The 23049-nt window shown below is 40.5% G+C and overlaps 1 protein-coding gene across 1 annotated transcript in view; it reads right to left on the minus strand.

Annotated features, from left to right (window-relative positions):
• Nucleotides 1–17391: 17391 nt before the first annotated feature.
• The window catches only part of GABRB1 (gamma-aminobutyric acid type A receptor subunit beta1), a 380597-nt gene continuing 374939 nt past the window's right edge, over nt 17392–23049 (minus strand). The window contains exon 9 of the mRNA XM_035005044.1: nt 17392–17785. Within this exon, the coding sequence (XP_034860935.1) occupies nt 17438–17785 (348 nt within the window). The 3' untranslated portion in view covers nt 17392–17437. The remainder of the gene's footprint in view (nt 17786–23049) is intronic.

Below are 23049 nucleotides of genomic sequence, written 5' to 3' on the forward strand. Positions count from 1 at the left end.
TAATGCCAGTCTTCTGTGCACTGTTTGTTACAGGTCAGGGATTAGATGAGGAGCGCATGCCAGAGTGTTCATCAATATATTGCTTTTCTTATTGAGAGATGTTGATTATGGAAAAAATATCAGCTGAACGAAACAGTGTGCTTAGGGAGGTCGTTGACTTACTCCCTGTGCAAGTTCCTTATGTCACGGACCGGTAGCGGTTTGCAGGCGAGCACTTTAAATAATGCAGATGATCGCTGATGTACGATGGTTTGACTTAGGGTTTTTTGACTTCACTGTGGTGCTAAAACAACCTGCATTCAGTACAAACCATACTTTGAATTTTGATTTTTTTTTAACATATTTTGTATTTTGATCTTTTCCTGGGCTAGCAATATGCAGTCCAACACTCTTTTCTGATGTTGGGCAGCGGCAACCCCGCAGCTCCCACGCGGCCCCGCGGTCACAAGTAAACAGCTGATATCCTGACAACCATCCTTTACCCAGACAAACTTCTGTTTCTCACTTTCAGTATAGTATTCAGTAAATTACATGAGGTATTCAACACTTCATTTAAAAATAGGCTTTGTGTTAGATGATTTTGCCCAACTGGAGGCTAGTGTAAGTGTTCCGAGCATTTAAGGTAGAGTAGGCTAAGCTGTGATGTTCAGTAGGTGAGGCATATTAAATGCGTTTTTGACTTACAGTATTTTCAGTTTATGATGGGTTTATTGGGATGTAAACCCATCATGTTGAAGAAGATCTATACTGATTTAAGGTCCTTTGGAATTTCAACCCTCCATTTTCTTCCTTTGATAAGCAGAAAATCTTGCTCTACTTATTCTTCCTCTCACCACCTTATTTATCACTCCATTAGAATATTTAACCACTTTATTGAAATCTCACCGATATACTGTAAACCTCACATATTTAAAGTGTATAATCTGGTAAGTTTTGACATCTGTACACCCAAGAAAGCATCACCTCTGTCGGGATGATGAACATGGCAATCACTCCCAAAAGTTTCCTCCTATTCCTTTGTAATCCCTGCTCCTGTGCCCTCCCCCCAACCCCTGATCTACTTCCTGCCACTCGTAGATTTGTTCACACTTTTCAAGAATTTAATATTAGTGGAATCATACAGTATGTACCTTTTCTTTTGATCCGGCTTCTTTCAGTATTGAGTTCATCTGTGTTGTTGCATATAGCAATAGTTCATTTCCTTTCTCTTTTTGAGAAGTATTCAGTTGTAGAGTTTTACCATAATTTGTTTATTCACCTGTTAAAGGATATTTTTGATTGTTGAAAATTTTTATGGCCATTACGTAACACAGAATCCTGTGAACATTCTTGTGTAAACCTTTGTATGGACGTGTGCTTCCTTTGAGTGAATACTTTGAAGAGTGAAATGTTTCCAAAGTGATTTTACCATTTTACATTCCATCCCGCAGTCTGAGAGTTCCACCTTCACCTGTTTGCTAACACGTGCTTTGGTCAGTCTTAATTTCAGCTGTTGTAATAAGTGTGTAGTCATATCTCGTTGTGGTTTTAATTATATTTATTTCCCTAATGACTGACAGTGTTCATTGTCTTCTCATGTGCAGTTTGCCATCTGTAGATCTTCTTTGGTGAAGTGTCTGTTCAGATCCATTGCCCATTTCTAAATTGGGTTGTTTTCTTACTGTTGAGTTTTGGGAGTTCTTGATAGCCTGGATACAAGTCTTTATCACATATATGCCTTGCAAGTGTTTTCTCCCAATCTGTGGCTTTTTCTTCTATAAATGGACTTTTTTTTTTTTTTTTTAGAATAATTTTAGATTTACATAAAAATTTGAACAGGTAATTCAGAAAGATCCCATATACCCCACATTTAGATTCCCTTATTATTAACATGTACGTATGGTACATTTGTTAGAATTAACAAATGTCAATACGTTGTTATTAACTAAATTCCATAGTTTATTCAGTTCTTTTGCCCTTAGTCTTACAGACTTCACTCATTTCCAGGTTTACTTAGGTCAGTACCTCCCCCCCCTTCAGTGAGGTGGTTTTATCCATTTGTAATGAAGTTAGATTTTTTTAACGTAGTCTGTATTCCTTGCTGGGATTGCCTGACTTCCTAAATGATTTTTTAAATTTGCATATATTAATTTTCACTCTGTGTTGAATAATTCTGTGTTTTGGCAAAAGCCTAATGTCATGAATCCACTTTACAGAGTAGTTCAACACCCTAAAAATCCCTCATGCTTAATCTATTCATCCTTCTATCTTCCTCTGAACCCCACAATCAGTGAGTTTTCTTAATGTCTTTATAGTTTTGCCTTTTCCAGAATGTCATGTAATTAGGATCATACAGTATGCAGTCTTTTCAGACTGGGTTCTTTCACTTAGCAATATGCATTTAGGGTTCTTCCATGTTTTCTCGTGGCTTGATAACTCATTTCTTTTTTATTCTCACATAATATTTCATTGAATAGATGTGCCAGTTTGTTTATCCATTCACCTATTGAAGGAAATTGGTAATGCCCAGGAGTGTGATTGCTGGATCATATTGTATGACAAGTTTAACTTTGTAAGAAACTACCAAATTGTTTCAAAGTGGCTGTATCACTTTGTATTTCTTTATTTTTTCTTCTTTTTTTTCACTTGTGGCAAAAAAACACATAATATGAAATCTCTGAACAAATTTTTAAGTGTGTAGTACAGTAGTGTTAACTCGCTGCACATTGTTGTACAATAGATCTCTAGAACTTTTTCATCTTTTATCAGTGAAGCTCTACTCATAGAACAGTAACTCCCCATTTCCCCATCCTCCAGCCCCTGGCAGTCACCATTATGCTTTCTTCTTCAAGAGATTGACTACTTTAGATACTTCATGTAAGTGGAATTATGCAATATTTGTCCTTCAGCAACAAGAGTGTTTTACTTAGCATAATGTCCTCAAGATTCATCCATGTTTTTTTGTTTGTTTTGTTTTTTTAAAGATTTTTAATTTATTTATTTGACAGAGACACAGCGAGAGAGGGAACACAAGCAGGGGGAGTGGGGGAGGGAGAAGCAGGCTCTGCACTGAGCAGGGAGCCCGATGCGGGGCTCGATCCCAGGACCCTGGGATCATGACCTGAGCCGAAGGCAGACACTCAACGACTGAGCCACCCAGGCACCCCAAGGTTCATCCATGTTTTAACATATGACAGAATTTCCTTTTGGGGGTGCTGAATAGTATTCCATTTTATGTATATACCACATTTTCTTTGTCCATTAATCCACAAATGGACATTCAGGTTGTTTCCACCTCTTGGCCATTGTGACTAATGCTGCAATGGACATAGGAGTGCAGATATTTGTGAGTACAGCTGATCCTGTTTTCAGTTCTTTTGGATAAAAACCTGGCAGTGGGATTGCTGGATCATAAGTAGTTCTATTTTTAATTTTTTTGAGGAACCTCTATACAGTTTTCCATAGTGACTACACCATTTTAGATTCCCACCAACAGTGCACAGGGGTTCCATTTTCTCCATGTCCTTGGCTGATACTACTTCTATCACAGATACACAAATACCTATCTTGTGTTAGCTTCATATTTTCTATGATTCTTATAGCAAATCCTAAACATGTAACACATACATGTTATTTTTCTAAAAAAATTGGATGGCCATTTATTTCGTCCACTGAATAACATAGTCTTCTGGAAATAGTAGCCATTGTAGGATGTCTCTCAAATCCTTGGTAGCTCTGCAGGGTTAAGGCTCTGCTGATGAAGTGCTGATTCCCAGGTATTTTGCTGGATGGATGTTAAAGTTGTCTTTAGGCTGGAATTTAGACTCTTCATTGAAAAGCTATTCTGCTAACCATCATTAATGGATATATGAACTTCACACCTTTAGTCTGTTCATTATTTTATTGTCAACATACTGTTTCTGAGGGGAGACAATGAGTTTGGAGGTTGGAGGTCTTCCAATTAGGAAAGACTGACAAATAACCCAACTCTAATATTCACATTTACAGTGGAGATTTTAAAAGAAATTTGACATAATGCACCTCACAAATGGCTGCTATTAAAGTCCATTTTAGGCATCATTTTGAATACAAGGAAACAATTTCTTCTTTTTTTCTGATACATAAACACTCCATATGTCCAAATGTTTGTAAGGCGTGTTATCCTAAAGAATTTTTTTTTTCCCCCCAAAAATCAAAGTGGTACAGAAATAAGCTCCCGGGAAAGTGCTGGTACTTTTTCCCCAGTTGTTGGATAATACTGCAAAGAATTTCTTCCAAATAAAGGGATTTTGCTTTGTATTAAATTTTACAATAAAGGCTCCGAAATGACAGATTCAGAATTCTAAACATTTTTAAGGATTATAAAAAGATATGCCTGAAATCTTGCATGTTTTTGAACATAGTACAAACTAAGCTTTTTATATGTAGGCATTTTCAATTAAAAAAATGTTTTGAGTTTTAGAAATAAGCAAGCTAACATAAATTGTACATATTTACAGCAATAAACTACATTTCAGAAGCTGCACAAAGGCTTTTGTGAGTACAGCTGATGGTTTTTGACACCAGCCTTCAAATGTGTTTTCTTTCTGTCATTTGCTGAAACATTTAAAATCCTGTAGTACCAGAGCAAAGAAAACAGCAACTTATTTTATAGCAAAGCCACACTATTAACAAAGATACTGAGTGAACCACAGTCCTGTGACTGCTGGAGTATCCGTTGAGTCCTGAAATTGAGAGCACAAGCATTTCTTGTGTCCATACCTGATTGCATGTAAGTTGACTTTTTATTTTACAAGGATACATGATTACTCGATGAATAAGAATAGAAAAAAGGCCATGAAAGCTAAAAGGGTCAGGAATCAGAGGACACTGCACAGTTTCTTATTCGCTGATTCATTGCTTAGAGGGAGATTTAGTTCTTTGATGTGTAGAAATCACAGTCTATAGGCTTCATGGATTTTGTTCACAGATCGTTTTTGAGATAGCGAAGTCATAATGTCACATACTTGAAGCTCGTAAAAAGGGAATTAATGAAACGGTTAGAATATTTTAATCAAATCCTTAACAGAAAGATTACAGTTGAACACCCTGTATGAAAGTTTGATTTCAAATGTTAAAAGCAACTACAGAAAAATCTCAAGTTTCATTAGACAGAACAGCAGTTTCAGTCAGAAAATGCAGCATATATTGATACAAAACAGGAGCTGGAATTATAAAAGTAAAGAGTCCACCTTTCTTTTCTTGGCATTTTTAAAACATTTCCCATTTCATTAAAATTCCTATTGGTTTCCAGAAATACTTATTCTTGCCATTTAGCTCCTCTAGTGGTCTGATCGGTATACAAAAGTATTATCTGCTTATGTAAGAAAGCAAATGCTTATGTCAAAAGAACATTAATGTATTGTAATTTATGTTTCTTTGCCATTAAAGAAGTTCTGCCCGCTGAAAAATAAAGAGGGACAAAGGGATTATTTTATTTACAAGAACTGTGTAATACCAATCAGGATATGAATTAGCCAACTCCTGTTTGGTAGGAGGGTAAATTGACAATTCAGCAAATTGATTAGTGGGGATTTAAAAACAAGGGATAAGACATTTAACATATTCTGACATATTGGTGAGTTAAGCGTAGCAGATTTTGAGAGGCAACAGAAGGTATGAATTTTTGTGTATAAGTAGCACCTGCTTTTGAAAGCCCCAGCTATTTAGGACAGGGTGCTGTGAATTAAAATAGCAGGAGACTGGTTTGGAAAGTTTCGCTAATTTTTGGATTCAATCAAGTTTTAGGTGAGGTGGTGCGAAAGAGATGTTCCATTGCTGGCAGGATAGAAGTTTCCCCCACTCTTTAGCCTGATGAGTCCTGCTTCCCCAAACCTTCTGAATCACTGTAAGAAGATCTTTGCCTCAGGTTGAGTCTTCTTGGGTAAAGTCACGGCAATGAAATAATTTTTCAGAGATGATGGACAGCCAAGCGAATTTTTCAAGCAAGCCACCCTAACCCAGATGTGTTTCTCTCAAAAACAGTTTTATTTGTATTTACACAATGTTAAAGTTTCCAATTTACATTTCCATTAACCTTTTAAATGACACAACATTATTTCACATTAGCCATTAGGTTCCCATCACAATGGCACAAAATGCTGCCTGGTGGTCAAAAATAAAAAGCTTATTTAAAGATGTCAAAAAATTTTTAGTCCTTGTAAACATATTTAGAATTTCTGAAAACCTCATGCAATCTTGACTTTGGAATAATGCCACAGGGTAGTTTTTACCAAGAGGGTTATTGGCCCTCTCTAAAATAAGGAGTTGAACAACACAGTCAATAAAAATATGCATATCTAATCACGAGCATTCCCTACTTAGTAGTGGATGTTCTGAATATGAAGTATCACTGTGTTTATAATTCTGCTTTCCATGACACTGCAGTGAGTTAGAATAATCAAGGGGCTTCCCTAAAAATGTCTCAGGAGCATTGTCGCAAAATATAAAATATTTCAAGCTTTATCCAGTGAGTATTTTAAAAAGATGTAGGAAACGGATTAAAGTGAGTTGACTAGCTTAAAAAAAGAAAAAGATACACTGCAATTCAATGTATTTGGGGGAATATCAAGTAGAAAAATACGTTATCTAGTAAAACTGGGGTGGCTGGTTGCCACTCTGAGGTAAGGCTTGCAAATGATGTATTTCTTTTATGCAGATTTGTAAATAATATACATAACAGGAGAACAGGAGAGTTAACAGTTGAAAGGAGGGGTGCAGAAAAGGTATTTCTCTGTACATATATTTTACGCAGTCTTGAGGGACAGTGAAGAACTGCCCATCCCTCTTAGAGAGTTCTAAACCTCCTATTTATTTCTTGGCAGAAGTGAAATTTGGTGTGCAATACCATCTAGAAGTATTCTCTTGGAATTCACATTGGATGTTCCAATTATGCAGTGCAATCCCACTTGGGAGAGTAAACACCCCACAGAACCTAGATTCAGAAGGCTTTTAATAAGGCAAATGGGGGTAAATGGGTGAAAAGTGAGACTTCGAACGAACAATTTCCTGTTTCCATAAAATTAAAGCAGTAGTAATCATCATGGAAAGTTCAATTCTGCCAGAACTGGTCGAATCCAGAATGCTGTTATTAAGATTCAGTCTGTTTAGTCATAAGCAATGGGGGAAAATCTCCATGATCACTTTGCATGGACCCAAACCTGGGTCGACTATAAGTTTGACTGCATTTTTTATCCATTTAGAGGTTGTACACATAGGCTCTATGGAACTAAAGTAACTTGGGGGAGGGTGTGTTACCTATAATCCTGAAGTACTGCCTGTTACGAAATTGTATTTTTCTGTTGCTACATTTACCAGTGTAGGTCATTTACAGACTCTCTACCATGACAAGAACAATAGATGCTTTGGGCAATACAGAAGAATTAGAAAATGGGGCATTTACCCTTAAGGACCTTACACTTTATTTAGGGAAGGGGAGCATCTCTTTGCAAAACTCCTGGAAGATAACACAAATTCAACATCCATTATTACTGATTGATTCAGTGGCCATAAGAATTGAGGGAGTGCTAGCAGGAGAGTGAACAGAATGAGGAAAGGTTGCTCATGGATGGCTTTTTGGAAGATAGTGGCTTGATTCATAATCCACCCATTGGGGAGGGAAATCTGGGCAATGGAAATAAAATGTAAAACTTCAAGCACAGCAAGGAGAACATTTTGGGATGGGATGTGGCTGTGGTTTTGGCGGAAGAGTAGGAAAAACCTAAGGAGTAGTTTGCTTGAGGGTGGGTCAGGGGAACAGTGAGATAAAATGAACCTGAGCGATGGAGAGACTGAGGTCAGACTTAAGTGATTCATAGGGAGCCAAGGCGGGTATTTTCTCCAAGGTGTTAATTTATCGATATTTCCCATACCCTCAAGGTATGGGGATTATGAGACCTATAAATAGTGTGACTATATAATTGTTATCTAAATGGACAAATTTGAGAGTAAAATGTGGCACAATTGGTAATTACACACTGGGACTGTCTCAGGGAAACTGGGGCACGTTGTCCCCTAACAGTAATGTTATCCCAAAAGACTGGGGCACACCTCAGGCTATTCAGTTGCTATGTGAACTATTCCTTCTACACTTTCCCTCAAGAGAATAATGAAAGGCTTTTGTGTGTTTGGTGGTGGGGGCGGGGGGCGTGGGCAGGGAGGAGGATCAGGATAAAAAAAAGGAACAGAAGTGTTTACTGGGCATAGTGTCTAGATGTTGGGAGTGGAAATTGTACTCTTTCTTCCCACCTGCCCTCCTCTTATCTTTGAACCACCCAAAACCTGGATCATCAAGGTGAAAAGGATTAGATATAGGCAGTGTGATAGAGTAGAAAAAGTTTTGCCTTTGCAGCCAGAAAACAAAACAAACACCCAAACTCAGATCAAATACTAACTCTATCACTAACTAGTTATCAGATCTGGGGTAAATAATTTAACCTACTTAGCCTCTATTTCCAGATATTGGTATTGTCATCATAACTACAGGGTTGTAGGGAAGATCAAATCATGAAATTATGTGTAACAAAGTATTTTCTGATACCTTAGACCAATGTGTGACAGTCACAATTGGATATCTACCCAAAAACCAAGATTCTTCTCTCTTTTTGTTAACATATTCCACTGTTTTCCTCTGCCCCAGGCATTGGGCAACGCATTGTGTCAATATCGTAAGCCCATCATGATAATTTCATTCCTCTTACCAGTGACTGGTTCAGGAATGGTTGTACAATCCAACCCCATCCAAAGGAACAAAAAATGATGGCTGGGAGAGTTTTTTGGGGAAAGATTCCCTGGCTCTTAAAAAGAGACCTACGGCAGGACTTTCCCTTGTTTCTGCCACTTGATATGAGTGCATGAGTATAGCCATGTTGCAACCACAGTGGGTGCTGATAACATAAAGAGTTTGGAAGAACTGGGTCCTGGATGACATCATTGTGCTATTGAAATAATTAAGCCAGTAACCACCCTATTTGTTATAGGAGCTATCATTTTGATTGCTGAAGTTACTTTTAGTTGTGTCTTTTGTTACTTGTACCTGAATGAATCCTAATTGCTATACGTCTTAGTAAGTATCCATCTCAACTCGGTGAGAATTTGAAGACTTACAAGTGCTTCCTCTGTTTTTAAAGAGATGACATTAAATATGAACCTATCTCAAGGTATAGAGTATGAGAAACCTGAAGAAGAAAACTCTAAGCTCACGACTTGAAGAGGAATGATGAGCACATCTGCACATGGGAAGTTTGGAACGATAGGATATAGACGGTGTGCGAAGTCAAGGGGCAGAATGTTAGGCCAACTTTACAAAAAAGTGTCCATCTCATTGGTAGACTGGCCTACAATAGAAAAGAGGAATTTTTAGGCATTCTTCTAACAATTCTGAATGGTCAAGGGACACTCAGGAGAATCATGGAAGTTTAGAGTTGGAAGGTATCTTTTGAAAAAGGGGAAAAGTTAAGAACACCAGTGTGCAGGTATCGCATTGAGGATCAGGCTCAGAGACTGGAATGGGGAGGGTGCATGCTTTAAAAATATGAATAGCTAGAAACGCTAATCTCAATAAAGTAAACTTTCAGTTTCGTCATGGCCATGCCTAAAACATGTGGCAGATTGAACTAGTTAAGTGGGGAATGGGAGGGGGTTTGGGAAAGTGGGGCAGGAAGAGCAGATAACAGAGGTTCTAAAGACCTGGAATCTTTTGCAACCAGATGGGAGGCTGCCCCTTGTCTGAGAGCTCAATCCTACCTGCTACTCTGCTTACAGAACACAGACAGTGATGGGGGCCAGCCCTGGGGACAAACACGGAAGGGCACTGCCACAACATTTCTGCTCAGATGCTGCCTAGACCTAGGCTTTTCCACTCCCGAAGGGGCATTTAGGGCTTTTCCTGACTGAGTTGCAGGGAATGGCCTAAAGGATCTGTATTTTCCAGAGATCTGAAAATAGAGACCACACTGATTTATGTTATCTGAGACTCTTCAGCGCTCTTGGAGGGAAATACTGTAGTGTAGACCATTACTAAAATTGTAAAATAATTTATTTTTGCCATTTGCCTATAAATTTATTTTAAATTTCTAGGTATTGTAACTTCGATGTATTTTTAAAGGAATTTGAACAGGTATTGAATTCGATCCACTTGACACCAGATGGTCTACCCTGATGACTTATTCCCAGAGATCTACAACAAGGACTATTACTGAATTTATGGGGCTATGTTAGCAGAGGCTACCGTGCTCCTATATCTTTCTAGTAACTTCCTGCACAAATAAACCTCTCTAAGATTCCCCCTTTTTTTTTTTTTTTAAAGATTTTATTTATTTATTTGACAGAGAGATAGACAGAAGAGCACAAGCAGAGGGAGTGGCAGAGGGAGAGGGAGAAGCAGGCTCTGCACTGAGCAGGGAACCCCATGCGGGACTCGATCCCAGGACCCTGAGATCATGACCTGAGCCAAAGGCAGACGCTTAACCATCTGAGCCACCCAGGCGCCCCTAAGATTCCCCTTTAAATGTAGCTGGGAACTTGGTTTCCCACTGGGGGAAATTTGGGAGAGAACTTGGAAGTCATCTGGGGGCATGTTGGGAACCGCGCCACGGGCAGTGGTAGAGGCAACATGAAGGCCAGGTCCCGCAGTCCCAACTCCAGGGTGTCATCCATCCGCTGTCATTTCCCTCTCTCCACCATGCTGCTCATTTACTGTGAATTTTTTAAAGTTAGTCTGCACATTGCTTGGTATAGATTTAGAGGACTCTCCGTTCTCTAAGTAGAGGAATGCTGTTCGGAGGAAAAAGATGTTCTACATATTTTATAGGGCAATTTGGACAAGTCTGCATTATGGCTTGTCCTACTACATTTAATGTGTGCTAGAAGGCTGATGGCGAGTCGGCGGGGTGATGCATAGAATGGAATCTGTAACAGGAGTGAGAGAGTGACAGTATAAAGTGGTCAAGTTCCTAGAGGATGGTCTGTAACCAGTAGTGTGTTATGTATTATGAGAAACCATTCTGGAAGGAATAATAGTAGGTTTTTAAAAGGCGTACAATTAAGGCTGAAGGAGGGCATGAGGAAGTGAGTTTGACGGACAAGAGCTGATACAGTGTGAACTCCCCATTCCACAAGTAGAATGTCAGGGCACGATCTTGTCATCCAACTTTGGTGTAGATAATGTGAACTTTCCCAGGTTTGAGCTAATGACTTTTATTTCCACTTTATTTTAAATTAGGCTGAGGGACACAAGGTTTATGTAAACATGTACTCTTGACATACAGGACGGGAAAGCAGAAAAGAAAAATAACCCGAGGCCGTTCGGAGGAGGCTACCACGATTACACATACAAGCTCCCTCCAAAGACCTTTTAAAGGCAACAGGACTAGGAATCTGGGGAGATTATTAAGATTCGTTGTTTTGTGAATTGAAGATACACAATACAAGTTTGAAGAAGCTGAGGCTTTCAGCTATGCAAGGGCAAGATAATTTAGGAGGTTTGGAATGAGGAAGAGGAAACATGAATTGATTCCACTGGGTTAAGGCAGGAGGCAGGATGGCATCCGGTGCTGGGAGGGAATGAGCACAAGAGAGGTAATCTATTTCACACACAGCCAAACCTGCACAGTGCGCATGCGTATCATATCTTAATCATTTTCACCCATAAAAAAGTCATACTGGAAAACGTTCCCCCTTTTCTGTTTCTCTTCAAAAGGAAACCCAGGGAGAGGTGAAAGCCAGATGGCAATACTGATTGCTTTTATTCATCCTTTGGCTTCTAACGGGAGCTGTTTTAAGCTAGTGAATCTATGACCCTGTTTCCCTAAGGCAAATGCATAATGTTATTTGGCCTCTCTTCGACTGATTTATTTTTCTATGGTCTTCAGAACAGGATATGCAGGTAGAGTCATTATTGAGAATGGTTTCTTTCCAACTGGTTCAACAATATACCTATTTTTCCCACATGGAATTCCTACTGAAATCTTTGTGATGAGAGCTGGTTGCTCCAGGATGTGCAAGGTATCTAGGGGCCAATCAGGAATGACTGTGAGCCCCCCTTGATGTACCGAAGACTTTTTGACTGGGAAAAACAAAACCAGACAACTGTTAGACCTCTTCCGTTCAAATAAGGAAATTCTTGCTATCGGAGAAGTAAAAGTAAACTCAAAACTCTTTATCCTTACCCTTCTAGGAACTTCGTATTTTCTGGTTTGCAATTCTTCTATTTAATAGGGTTTCCTTTCAAATGTGGCTTGTGAAATTACAACTTTTAACAATTAAATTTCTGTCAGTTTAGTTGATTTCTGTTATATAGAAAAAGCATGATTAAAGTAAAAGCACAGTGTATTCTGGATCTAGAAATTGACTGACCTGGTTAGTTCCTACAGGGCATTTTTCTTATTTGATTACTGATGGACACTGGTTGGCACATTTTGGAGCCAAAATGATTCTCCGGGTACATAAAATCCTGGTACAAAAAGCCCTGCCTTGCTAAGTTCTTAACCCCCAAAAAGACATGGTGCACTCTAAAAATGTTACTAAGAAACCAATCTATGTCCCAGCTTGCTAAGATATTCTGAATTTCTGCAGACACCATCGCCTTCTCTGGGACTGCCAGTTGGCATGAAAACACATCTTATGGCTGAATATCCCACCATTCTGAAGTCTTTTTCAAGAATACCAGGACTTGGGAGAAATATATGTGAAAATATTTAATTACCAGATTCCAAGTTTAACTAGCACATACCAAACACAACCCTGGGCCCCCAGTTGAAAAATACTTGCTTTAATTGCCAATATCTCTCTTTACCTTTTAGAAACAGTGGCATGGTTACCGCTGCATCTTTGAGGGATGAATCAGCCAGTTGGTGTTTCAATGTCATTTGCTGTTCTCTTCCTTTTCTCCTTCCCATCATTTGGACATCTGACCGTGTGTGTACCCTGATCAAACCCATCTATTCACCTCTATTCTTATTAAATTTCTGGGAAACATTGTGGAAGGAAAAAAAGTTAGAAACTAGAGCTATGGGTGCAAAGGAAGCTTTGGATTACCTGTGGATTTTGAACATCTCTTCCCTTCCTGACCCCTCAACGGCGTGGGTAATTTGGTATTTCGATATATGAATGAATAGCCACGAACGACTGATAAAAACACGTCTACTTTTCACGACACGGTTCCAGGAGCAGTTCGCTACAGGTCCCGTCTCTGCAGGTACGCCAATCCTGAGCCCCACCGGAGTGCAGCCTTCTCAGCAGCTACTGTCCCTTTGCATGGCCGTGGGGGCATGAGGCAGGGAGCCCAAGACACCTGGCCGAGTCACACAACTGCGCACAAAAAATGGCAGAGAAAGAGCAAGAGCGAAAAAGATTCTGGGTTGGGCCCAAATCACTAGTTGCTTCACTTCTAAAAGCAAGTGCCTTACAAGCTCACATTATTTACAATGCTCGGATTGTTCAGACATCCACCCAAAGCCGAGGACCACCACGCAACAGGGAACAATTCAATGAACTATGTACAGAATTTACAAGGAAGTTTACATAATATTCTACATTCCGTTAACAAGTTCACCTTTGTTTGCTTTCAGGAAACTGAGATACATGTTCGTTTTCTTTCTCATCCCAGGAATTACTGATTGAATCAATACGAGCAAATGCTGGTACATTCCTTTTTCCTCCCTCCTGGGATATAGGATTACATTTTGTTTAGGAAAAAGAAGGAGGCGGGGCCTATCACCCTTTGGTGAGATACTATTCAAAATTGTCCATGTAAGAAATCTTGGAGGTTGTTTCCTTCTAGCATTATAAATATATTTTGTTTGTTTGTTTCACTTGGCGAATTTCAATTGAGTTCTTTCATAAATGAATATTTAGAAAGGAGTCCTTGATTTTGGAAAGATGGAATTTCGTCAGCATTTCTGTGTATTGCACATAATGTTTGCTTAAGGAAAGCCTATCCTTGGATCCATAAACCAAACGTTATTCTCCGCACCACATTTTTCTCTTTGCATTTTCAGGATCTTTCATTGCTTGTAATGCACAATAAAGATGGCATATATGATATGGGAACACATATCCTTTAGTCAGCACAATCACCAATCAGTCTGCTGTTTCTGTTTGTCAATACAGAGGATGGAGGCAATAATCCTGGATAATTTAAGCCCAAAGTGTGTCTTTACCTGGGTCTGCCTCACAAAGCTGGTAAGCATAACACACATCACCCCTGATGTGTTAAGCCAAGGAACACGAGTGGGAAAAATGAGTGTGTGGTCATCATTGTCAAATGAAAGGTGGGGTTTCTGCTGGGTCTACACAGGTTACACCTATGACACAGCTTATGTGACAGTTCATGAGCTGTGGACATGTGGTCCCCTGGACAGGACTGTGGCCCAGGAGAGTGAGTCCTCGCAGTCTTCTGCCTCTGTCGCCACTCAGGAATGCAGGAGATTATGGCTATTTTCATGGCAAAAAGAAAACCCAGGAAGAGCTAGAGAGTAACCCCTCGATAATGTCCTGATCTGAATCTTTCAGGAATGGGGACCAGTGTGACGGCACTTAGGAATGTCTAACAACTTTTATATACATCATTTAGAGCAAGACAAAGGAGAGAGGCAGAGAAGGAAGGAATGTTTCCCGGGTGCTGTGAAGCCTGTAGGGAGTGTGGGTGGGGGCCGAGGAGGCGGAGATTTGGCTGGGAGGTGTCCAGAAGAAGGGAGTGGGGACGGAGGTCATGAACCAGAAATAGGTCAGCTTCTCCAGTTTTCAGGCTACCATTGCCTCTAGAATCAAAGCCATCTAATAGGATTTGCACCATCCTGTGGCTGTGACCCTTCTTCAGCCCAGGAGGACATACAATGACACCATTTTGTGCCTGGTGGTAGTTTCAGGCTTACTAATCTTTCATTTTACAAAGGTTAAGATAGAAGAATTCAAAATGTTCTCTTTTTCTCAGAGATGCTTTACCTCTAAACGACAAGCATCAAATTCCTTAGACTTTTAAGGCAAGATAAAAAAAAATAATAAAACTATAAATTACCTCAGTCTTTTCCAAGGAGAACGATCTAAACAGATGAATAAAGAAAAATTGTTTTGTTAAGCAGCATAGATTATAGATACTTCCTTTCTCATTCAGCATTTCATCCTTAAAAGCTTTTTAAAGAGCTTTGACACCAGAATGATTCATTCCTGTTAGGCAACAGCCAAGAGTCTCCCTTCCTGTGTTTAAATACACAATGGTTCCTGGATGGTCATTGGGAATGTTAACCTCACAATCACCGGAATGGTCACATTTCATTCTATTTGGGCATTTCATGATGGCAAAGCATCTTTCCCTGCCAAGAACTAGTCAGTTGCAACATGGATCCCTTCATCCCAGGAGGCTGGAGATTCTCTTGACCAGGGAACTGTGATTATGCAAACTGAAAACCTAAGTGCAAATTTGGTCCCCATACCCTACTAATTTCTTATGAAACCATTGAGTAAAAGCACAGTTTTTATATTCTTACTAATGTATATTATCTATAGCCATAACCATTCATTTATTTTGGGGTTCTCTTTTCTTCTTGCCCTCTAAAAAGAGTATCTCAAAGCTCTGTCCCCTTGGGGTCATCAGCAGGAATTTGGCCTTATCTTTCCAATTAAGACTATAGTTTCTAGCAGCTGATGCTATTGTAAACACGGACCCTCATTACAGCCTTTGGGAGAAAGCCAGATCATCAAATGATGCAATCATCTTTACTATTACCTCAACCCTTATTTGACATCCAGGGATCAGATTCCGAACAAATTGACTCCATCACTGGCTGGTCGTTTTAGGGTCTCACTCAACCTTGCAAATGAACATATAGAATTCTTAGCTACTCGGGCTGAAAAAAAAAATGAGGCTTTAATGACATAAAATGGGATAAACCTCAACTGTAGCTGGTTGGAAACGTTTAGAGGTGTGTGTTGGGCTACTGAGGGACGCCCCTTCGGTGACCCACGACCACAGTAACCCGTGAACAGAGATAAGGCAGAGCAGTAATGACAATGATTCATGAGTGCAGACACGTTCTATGCTTTAGGGGCTGGTATACATCTTTGAAGGCCCAGTGATTTTGTCATTGTTGGTGTTATCTGTGGTTTTCCTATTTTGAAGTTTTTCTTTAAAATAGAAATCTGGCCTCAGAGGAGAATGACAGCAAAGTGGGTGTGTGTGCATTTCCTGAAGCATTCATTTAATACTTTGGAATGCAGAGCTCAGAGAGCAGAGCCCTGTGGTGCTCCCTGAGGCCTGTCCAACAAGGCCTGTCACCATTACGTGCTGCTCTCTGGAAGGCTAAGAAATATACACTATTTGATTTAAGATTTGGCAGTTTGGGTAACTGCCCAGGCACCCTTTTCACAGCACATAAGACTTGCCTTCCTCATGGAAAGGGCAATCTTTTTTTCAAGCAAAAACTGCTCACCCTCCCATTATGGAAGCCCTCCTCCTGCCTTCTCTTCCACACTGTCTCTGGAGCAGGGCCTGGGGACAAGCGCAGCCATGGCTTCAGGGCACGGAAGTAATGAAATGAGTTCAGGGCTGCTCATTTGAATAGTTAAAGAAATCACCATTGCCCCAGACTCCTTATTCTCAACAAGAGAAAAATGTTCTCAGTGGCCGCCAGGATGGATTCTAGTGCTAGTTTTAAATCTGCTTGCAAGTCTGAGAAAGAAGCAGTTTTTTTGTTTTTTGTTTTTTTCCAGACTACCCAGCTGAATGGTGAGGTGAAGATGCCAGATTTGTTTTGCATAACCTCTGTCAGCCCTTGTCAATCCCTCCCTCCTGTCCCATGGAGTGGGGACCCCTTCTACAAGGGAGTTTTGGGGACTTGAGGGTGGAGGGGAGTCTTCCTTCCTGGTCTAGGCTCCTTTTATCCGCCCCCCCCCCTTCTTCCTGGAAATCTGTAACTTGTCAATGGCTTTGTTTTTTCTTCTGAGATCCTGGAAATTGTGTTGTTTTTTGGCAGCATGAAATTGTTACAGTTTACCAGGAAGCAGTGCGCGCAGAGAGCTAGGTCCTCTTCATTCTCATTTGAAAAATAAATCAATAAAATCCAGGGCAGGTAGGAAGGACTGCTAAAGATCTATCTAACTTCTCTCTGTGTGTTTGTGTGTGTGTGTGTGTTTTGTAAACATGGCAATTAATAGAGCTCTGAAAGAGCTGATAACCTGGACCACAGTAGGCTGGAAAAAAAATAAGTTTTTTTGGTGTGTGTGTGCGCGTGTGTGTTTTGTTTTTGGAAGTAAACATGGTGCAGTAATAAAATTGATATGCAACACCTAAAACCAGTTGGATGGCTGAATGTCTGACCTCAAAAAACACAGCAGTATGGCTGCTGCTGGGGGGCGGGGGGCGGCGCTGTGGGGTAAGAAACAAGAGAAGAGGAGAGTAGTCTACGAACCCTTAGGGCAGACCTTAGTGTACGTAGTAGAGCCAATAAACGACGTTAAAAAGAGAAAAGGTGATGGGGAAGAACATTCGGGACCACTTGTCTATGGAATTCACATCAGTCAAGTCGGGGATTTTGACTTTGAGCTGCGAGGCGCGCCGGCGGATGCGCCCCTTGCTGTGCGCGCCGTGCCGGTCCAGCGCGCGCCCGTAGCCCTCGCGGCTGCTCAGCGGCTTGCGGTACTGGATGCTGGCGCTGTCGTACGAGTACATGCTGGCGGCCTTGGGCTCGCTCACGCCCGTCAGCACTTCCGAGCCGCTCGTCTCGTTCCGCATTTCCAGGGTGCTGAGCAGAATGTTGCCGCGGGCGTCGACCTGACGAGAAAGGGACAGGCTCAGGCACAGCTGTCGGGACGCTGGCTGTGTTCATCCCCCTGCGGCTGATGACGCCGGCGCGGCTCTTTAGAGACGGTCCCGCGGCACGTCCTGCTCTGCGTGCCTGCTGGACTTGAAGATGACCCGTCATCTCTGGATCTCTCATCATGATTTACCTAATCTACCACCCACCTATCGAATCCATCACCTGTCCACGTCTGTTGCTCTCTCTCTCCCAAGCATCATCTGTCTGTAACTGTCTGTCCCTATCTAATCCATCGTCTGTCTAATCTACTATCTACCTACTTAATCCATCACCTATTTGTCTAACTAATCTACCATCTATCTCTCATCTGTCTAATCCTTCATTTATCTGCCTGCCACCCATGCAGTCTACTATGTATCTAATCTACCATCTAGTGATCTACCATTTATTTGTTTATCATACCTCTATTTATCATCTGTCTAATCTACCATCTATCTATTCATCCATACATCATTTATATGTATGTACACTTATATATATATCATTTATAACTCTGGCAAATTTTCTTGTTTCAAAAGTGGCACATGGAAGTATGTAAAATTAGAAACAGGAAACAAAAAAAAAAGTAGAAATTTGTAATTTCATCTTTAGAGTTCATTATTTTTTATTATTTTTAATATCCTGCCAGCCCTCCTGTCTTTGTTCTGCTTGTGTATACAGGCTCACCTGGTATATTTTGCTTTGCAATCTGCTTTGGTCAGTTAATAGTGTACCTGGTCCTATTACCATGGTAATGATTATTCCTCCGTGATATCATTTATTAACAGCTTATATGGGTAAAGCATAATTGGGTTAACCTATCTTTAGATGTTAAGGCTTGTTTTACTTTTGCAGTGTTATATAAACAAGCCTGCAAGGGACATCTTTTAGCTAAATCTTTGTGCATCTCCATAATTATTTCCTGAGGCTAAATTGCCAGAAGTAGGATTCAGGGGTCAAAAGGATATGCCTGGCTATGCTTTGACTTCTGTGTCCACCATTACTGATTGTTGCTTCCTGCCATTTGAGTGGTACCTAGCCCAGATTTCCTGGGTTTTGTTATGCTATGCCCACACACATTTACAGAACTACAGAAGATGCGAGCACGTTTGGCCTGCAGTGTGGCTTTGTTTAACTTCACGCTGATGCACTTTGCAAACTAATTTACCTTGAGAGGACATGCTCATTCATGCACATGAGTTTGAAGTACTTCCAAGGGTAGCACAGGGCAGCGGTGTTTGAATCTAGTGTTATTAGCACAGTGCCCGAGTTACGGTAAGTGCTCTATAAAGGCTTTCGGATGAAATGAATCTCAGTAAACACTTTTGAATGCCAAAGGTATGAGTAAGAAGATGAAAGAAACGGGTGACCAAGAAAGACAGAGTAAAGCGTAGGAGGAGGCAAAGACAGCAAAGAAAGGTAGAGAGAGTGGCGGGATATGATGCTGGTACATCCCTGATGAGAGAACGAAGATTTGAGTGTCCACCATGTGCCTAGCATCATGGTAGCAGCTTTGTATATATTCCTTGTTTATCACCTGCTACAGCCAACTGCCTCAAGTTTACTCCACTGCTAGATCGGGGAGTACAACCTGTGTCTTGTCTGTTTCAAAGCTTTCGTGCTCTTTACTGAGAAAGGACTGCTTCATAGTCCTTGGCCTTCATCACATCCCGCAGTGAATTTAATGATGCATTTGATAGCTTTAAGCTTAGAGGTAGTCGGAGAGAGATGGTGACTAAATCTGGCCTCTCCCTCTACTGCCATCTATCATTTCCCTCTGGAAAACGTGTGGCTCTCGCCTAGTTGAGCTACCCATTATGCCCTCACCGGCACTTCTACTGGCTTCTTGAATCAGGGAGTTAATATTAATTTTTGTTGTTGTTAATACCTACTATTTGTTGAATCCTACTACATAATTTATCTCAGTTATTTCTTATAACAACACTATGAGATATATAATATTATCCTAGTTCAGCAAGTAGCGAAATAGAGATTCAGAGAGCTTAAGTAAATGGCCTGCAATTAAACAAAGAAAAAGTGCTCGATTTGGGATTAAAATACAGGATATTCTTTGCCTTAAATATAGCTTTCCCTTCTGGGTTTTGCATGTTAATCAATATATTTTCTTTAAGGCTCAGTTGAAATCCTACTTATGGTGTGTACCTGTGTACCTTCCCTGATTACAGTAACTTCAAAAACCAACTTCGTCTCTCTCTCTCTCCCTGTGTCTCTCTCTCTCTGCAGATGATATTGAGTACTTATTATGTGCCAGGCGCAGTGCTAGGTGTCCGGGAGGTGTGTGTGTGTGTGCACGCACGTGTGTATGGATGAAAAGTCATGCATACAAAAGTTTACGTTATGAAAGAGGATGGTAGCGGTGAAGTGAAAAGGAAGAAAGTGCTGAATTCATTAAAAAAGGGACAAATCCCTTAGAAGATAATCATGGTGCACATAATTCTGCTAGGTACTGTGGTGTTTCAGTGAAGAGTATCATAAAACGTGGATTTTGTCCTTGAGATAATAATCTCCTTAGAGATACAGGAGTAAAATATAATTTGGGGAGTGACAGGAGTTTTTAACCAAATGCTAAATGGCACAGAGTAGACCATGATTAGGGGTTCGTGAAAGTCTGGGGGTCAAGGAAGGCTTCATGAAGGAGGGGCGGCTTGTCCTAGGCTTTAAAGGATGGGTAAAAGAACAAAGGATTGAGAGTTGAAAACTGTGTTCTCACCCTGGTTTTGTTATTAAATCTATTTCTTCATCTATAAATAAAAGATTTTCACTAGGCAATCTCAAGGGTTTGTTTCTGACTTTTGACAGTCTTTACTATGAATAATATTCTAGGCAGAGGACACAGCATACTAAAAACAAAAACAAAACAAAAAACCTTGGAAAAGTGAATCACTTATCTGTACTGTATGCATCATTAAGTTACATTATTATGAAATCTCCCTAAGTAAACAAGTTACTAGAATTTAGAATCAGCCAGTGAAGCATACAGATGCTCCTCATTACACAAGTCACGCAAAAGGGACATTTTTTAAAGATATTTTGGTTAACTTTGGTTCAGACTCCAATGCACCAATAAATTACATGATGTTTATTAGTTTGTGCAAATCCCTCAAAATATTTTGTCATTGAGCTAGACATCATAGCTCTAAGTGGTTTGACATATAAAATAATGAATCTGGTTCTACAACTAACTACTCATGAAAGCTGATTGCATTACTGTGTAGTTGAATCAACATTACCGTGTTCTTTATCAGGGAAATTTAAGAAGTGTCATATAACAGTTATGACCCATCTTCAGTCTGTCTCCTCCACACAGTCTAAAACTTCTTCTAAAAGCTAGTGTTACAGATTGTGCGTGTACGTGCGTGTGCATGTTTGTGAGACGGTGTGCTTGTGTGTGCCTTTCTCCTGCAGCGTGAGTTTTCAGCCCCCACCTTCTAAGCTTTTTGCTGCCTCCTAAAGTGAATGCGCCAGCAAGTTTCTGGTTGGCTCTGCCTGAACCTCTGCCCTTTGGAGAAGAGTGTCTTTCCTCAATCATATAAAAACACCCAAGGTGTCCTTATATTCACAGTGGGCACAGCTTTCCAAAAATAGTATCCACGGGGAAAGTGGTCATTTTTTTCTTACGCCCTCAGGAGCAGTGAGGCACCAGGTTGTAGATCACCTCAACATCTGCAGTGGTTAAATGCTGCCTCATCAATAAGGGATTAAATGACCAACATCTGGGCATGATCCAGACATCAAAGATTATATAACCTTGAAGCAGAAGGAAGTGAGGCAAATGAAAATGCCAACACACTTGATTTCTAGGGCAGACAAATACATTTCCTAAAGCATTGCTAATGTTGAAATAACTGTTCATTTGGATAATCATTGCCCACTCCTTATGTTGCCATAAAGGAAGGGACTCTCCACTCCAGTCCCTGGGAGAGAAACTAAGGGATCGATGCTTCCAGCTTCTTTTCCCTTTCTCCTCTCCCACTGCTCCCCACTGGGTATATGTGGGAGAAGGACACAGGCATACTTGGCTCCATGTCTTCTGGGTATTTTTCTCCTTCCAATCTGCTTACAGAGAAGGTGCAATGCAGTTAGGGATGTGCCTGTTGAACCTGCTGGGTTGGTGAGTAAGGCCTGCACTTGTTCCGTGGTTCCCATGATTGGGGAGATAAATCTGTCTAAATGGGGGTGGTGGTGAATGACTACATTATATTAACTATGTATTCTTGAAACCAACATCACTTTTTTTTTTTTTTAAGTTTAAAGTATCATTAAACCTAAATTTAGAGCAAATGAATACAGTTGTTATTAAGACTTCATTCAGGAGGGTCAACAAATAAGCCCTCTTTCCTCCCCTTCAGATGGATGATCAAAGTGTAAGCTTGAGCTGACTAACACCAGGGAGCAGAGAGTGTGGCTTTAGATGTGCAGCCCCAAGGCTAACTGTTCATCCTCACCTCACTCCCTATTAGAGAGGCATATTTTATGTGCTATAGACGTAATTTTTAGGCATACCATGGATAAACATTTAAAATGTCAAATCGTTCATTCCTCACTCATTTTTTCAGTAAATGTTTACTGAGAGCTTACTGTGTGTCAGGCACTGTTCCAGACACTGATGAGGAAATCAGCCCCTCCATTAGTAATAGGACATCACGTCTCACATTTTAAAAATTCAAAGATCTCAAGTAATAAAGCCCTTTCCTTTTACACTCTCCTGAACAAACCCCGGGACCTCCTCCACCTCCAGTTGGTTCTAATTATTTTCCTGGATAAATACTGTGACCTCTTTCAAACTCGGGTTACTAATTCCTTTTCCAACAGACTTTCTGAAATTTGCTCATTTGTGAACATGAGATCCACTTTCTGCCTGCAAAACCTTTCTCTCCTCTTCCCACCTGAAGGTCTCTTTGAAGTCTGCTGAGCACAAGCAAATATTGGAGGTGTTCACATATAAAAGAAAGCCTGGGGTTTCACTGTGTCTCCTTGAAGTCTGCTGAGCACAAGCAAATATTGGAGGCGTTCACATATAAAAGAAAGCCTGGGGTTTCACGGTGTAAGGACATGAGATGGGGAGGAACAATCCAGCTTCCGGCTGGTGAAACCTCTCCTTCCTTCCTGCAGTGCAGCACTTACCAACCACAATGTCTTGGTTTTAAGATCTGAGGACACAGCAGGTCTGGGATGATAGTGGACAAAATACCCAAGGTTCTTGAACTCTTGGCACTTA

The sequence above is a fragment of the Mirounga leonina genome, unplaced genomic scaffold (genome assembly GCF_011800145.1).
Source record: "Mirounga leonina isolate KUSES-001 unplaced genomic scaffold, KU_Mleo_1.0 Mir_129, whole genome shotgun sequence".
Classification (NCBI taxonomy): domain Eukaryota; kingdom Metazoa; phylum Chordata; class Mammalia; order Carnivora; family Phocidae; genus Mirounga; species Mirounga leonina.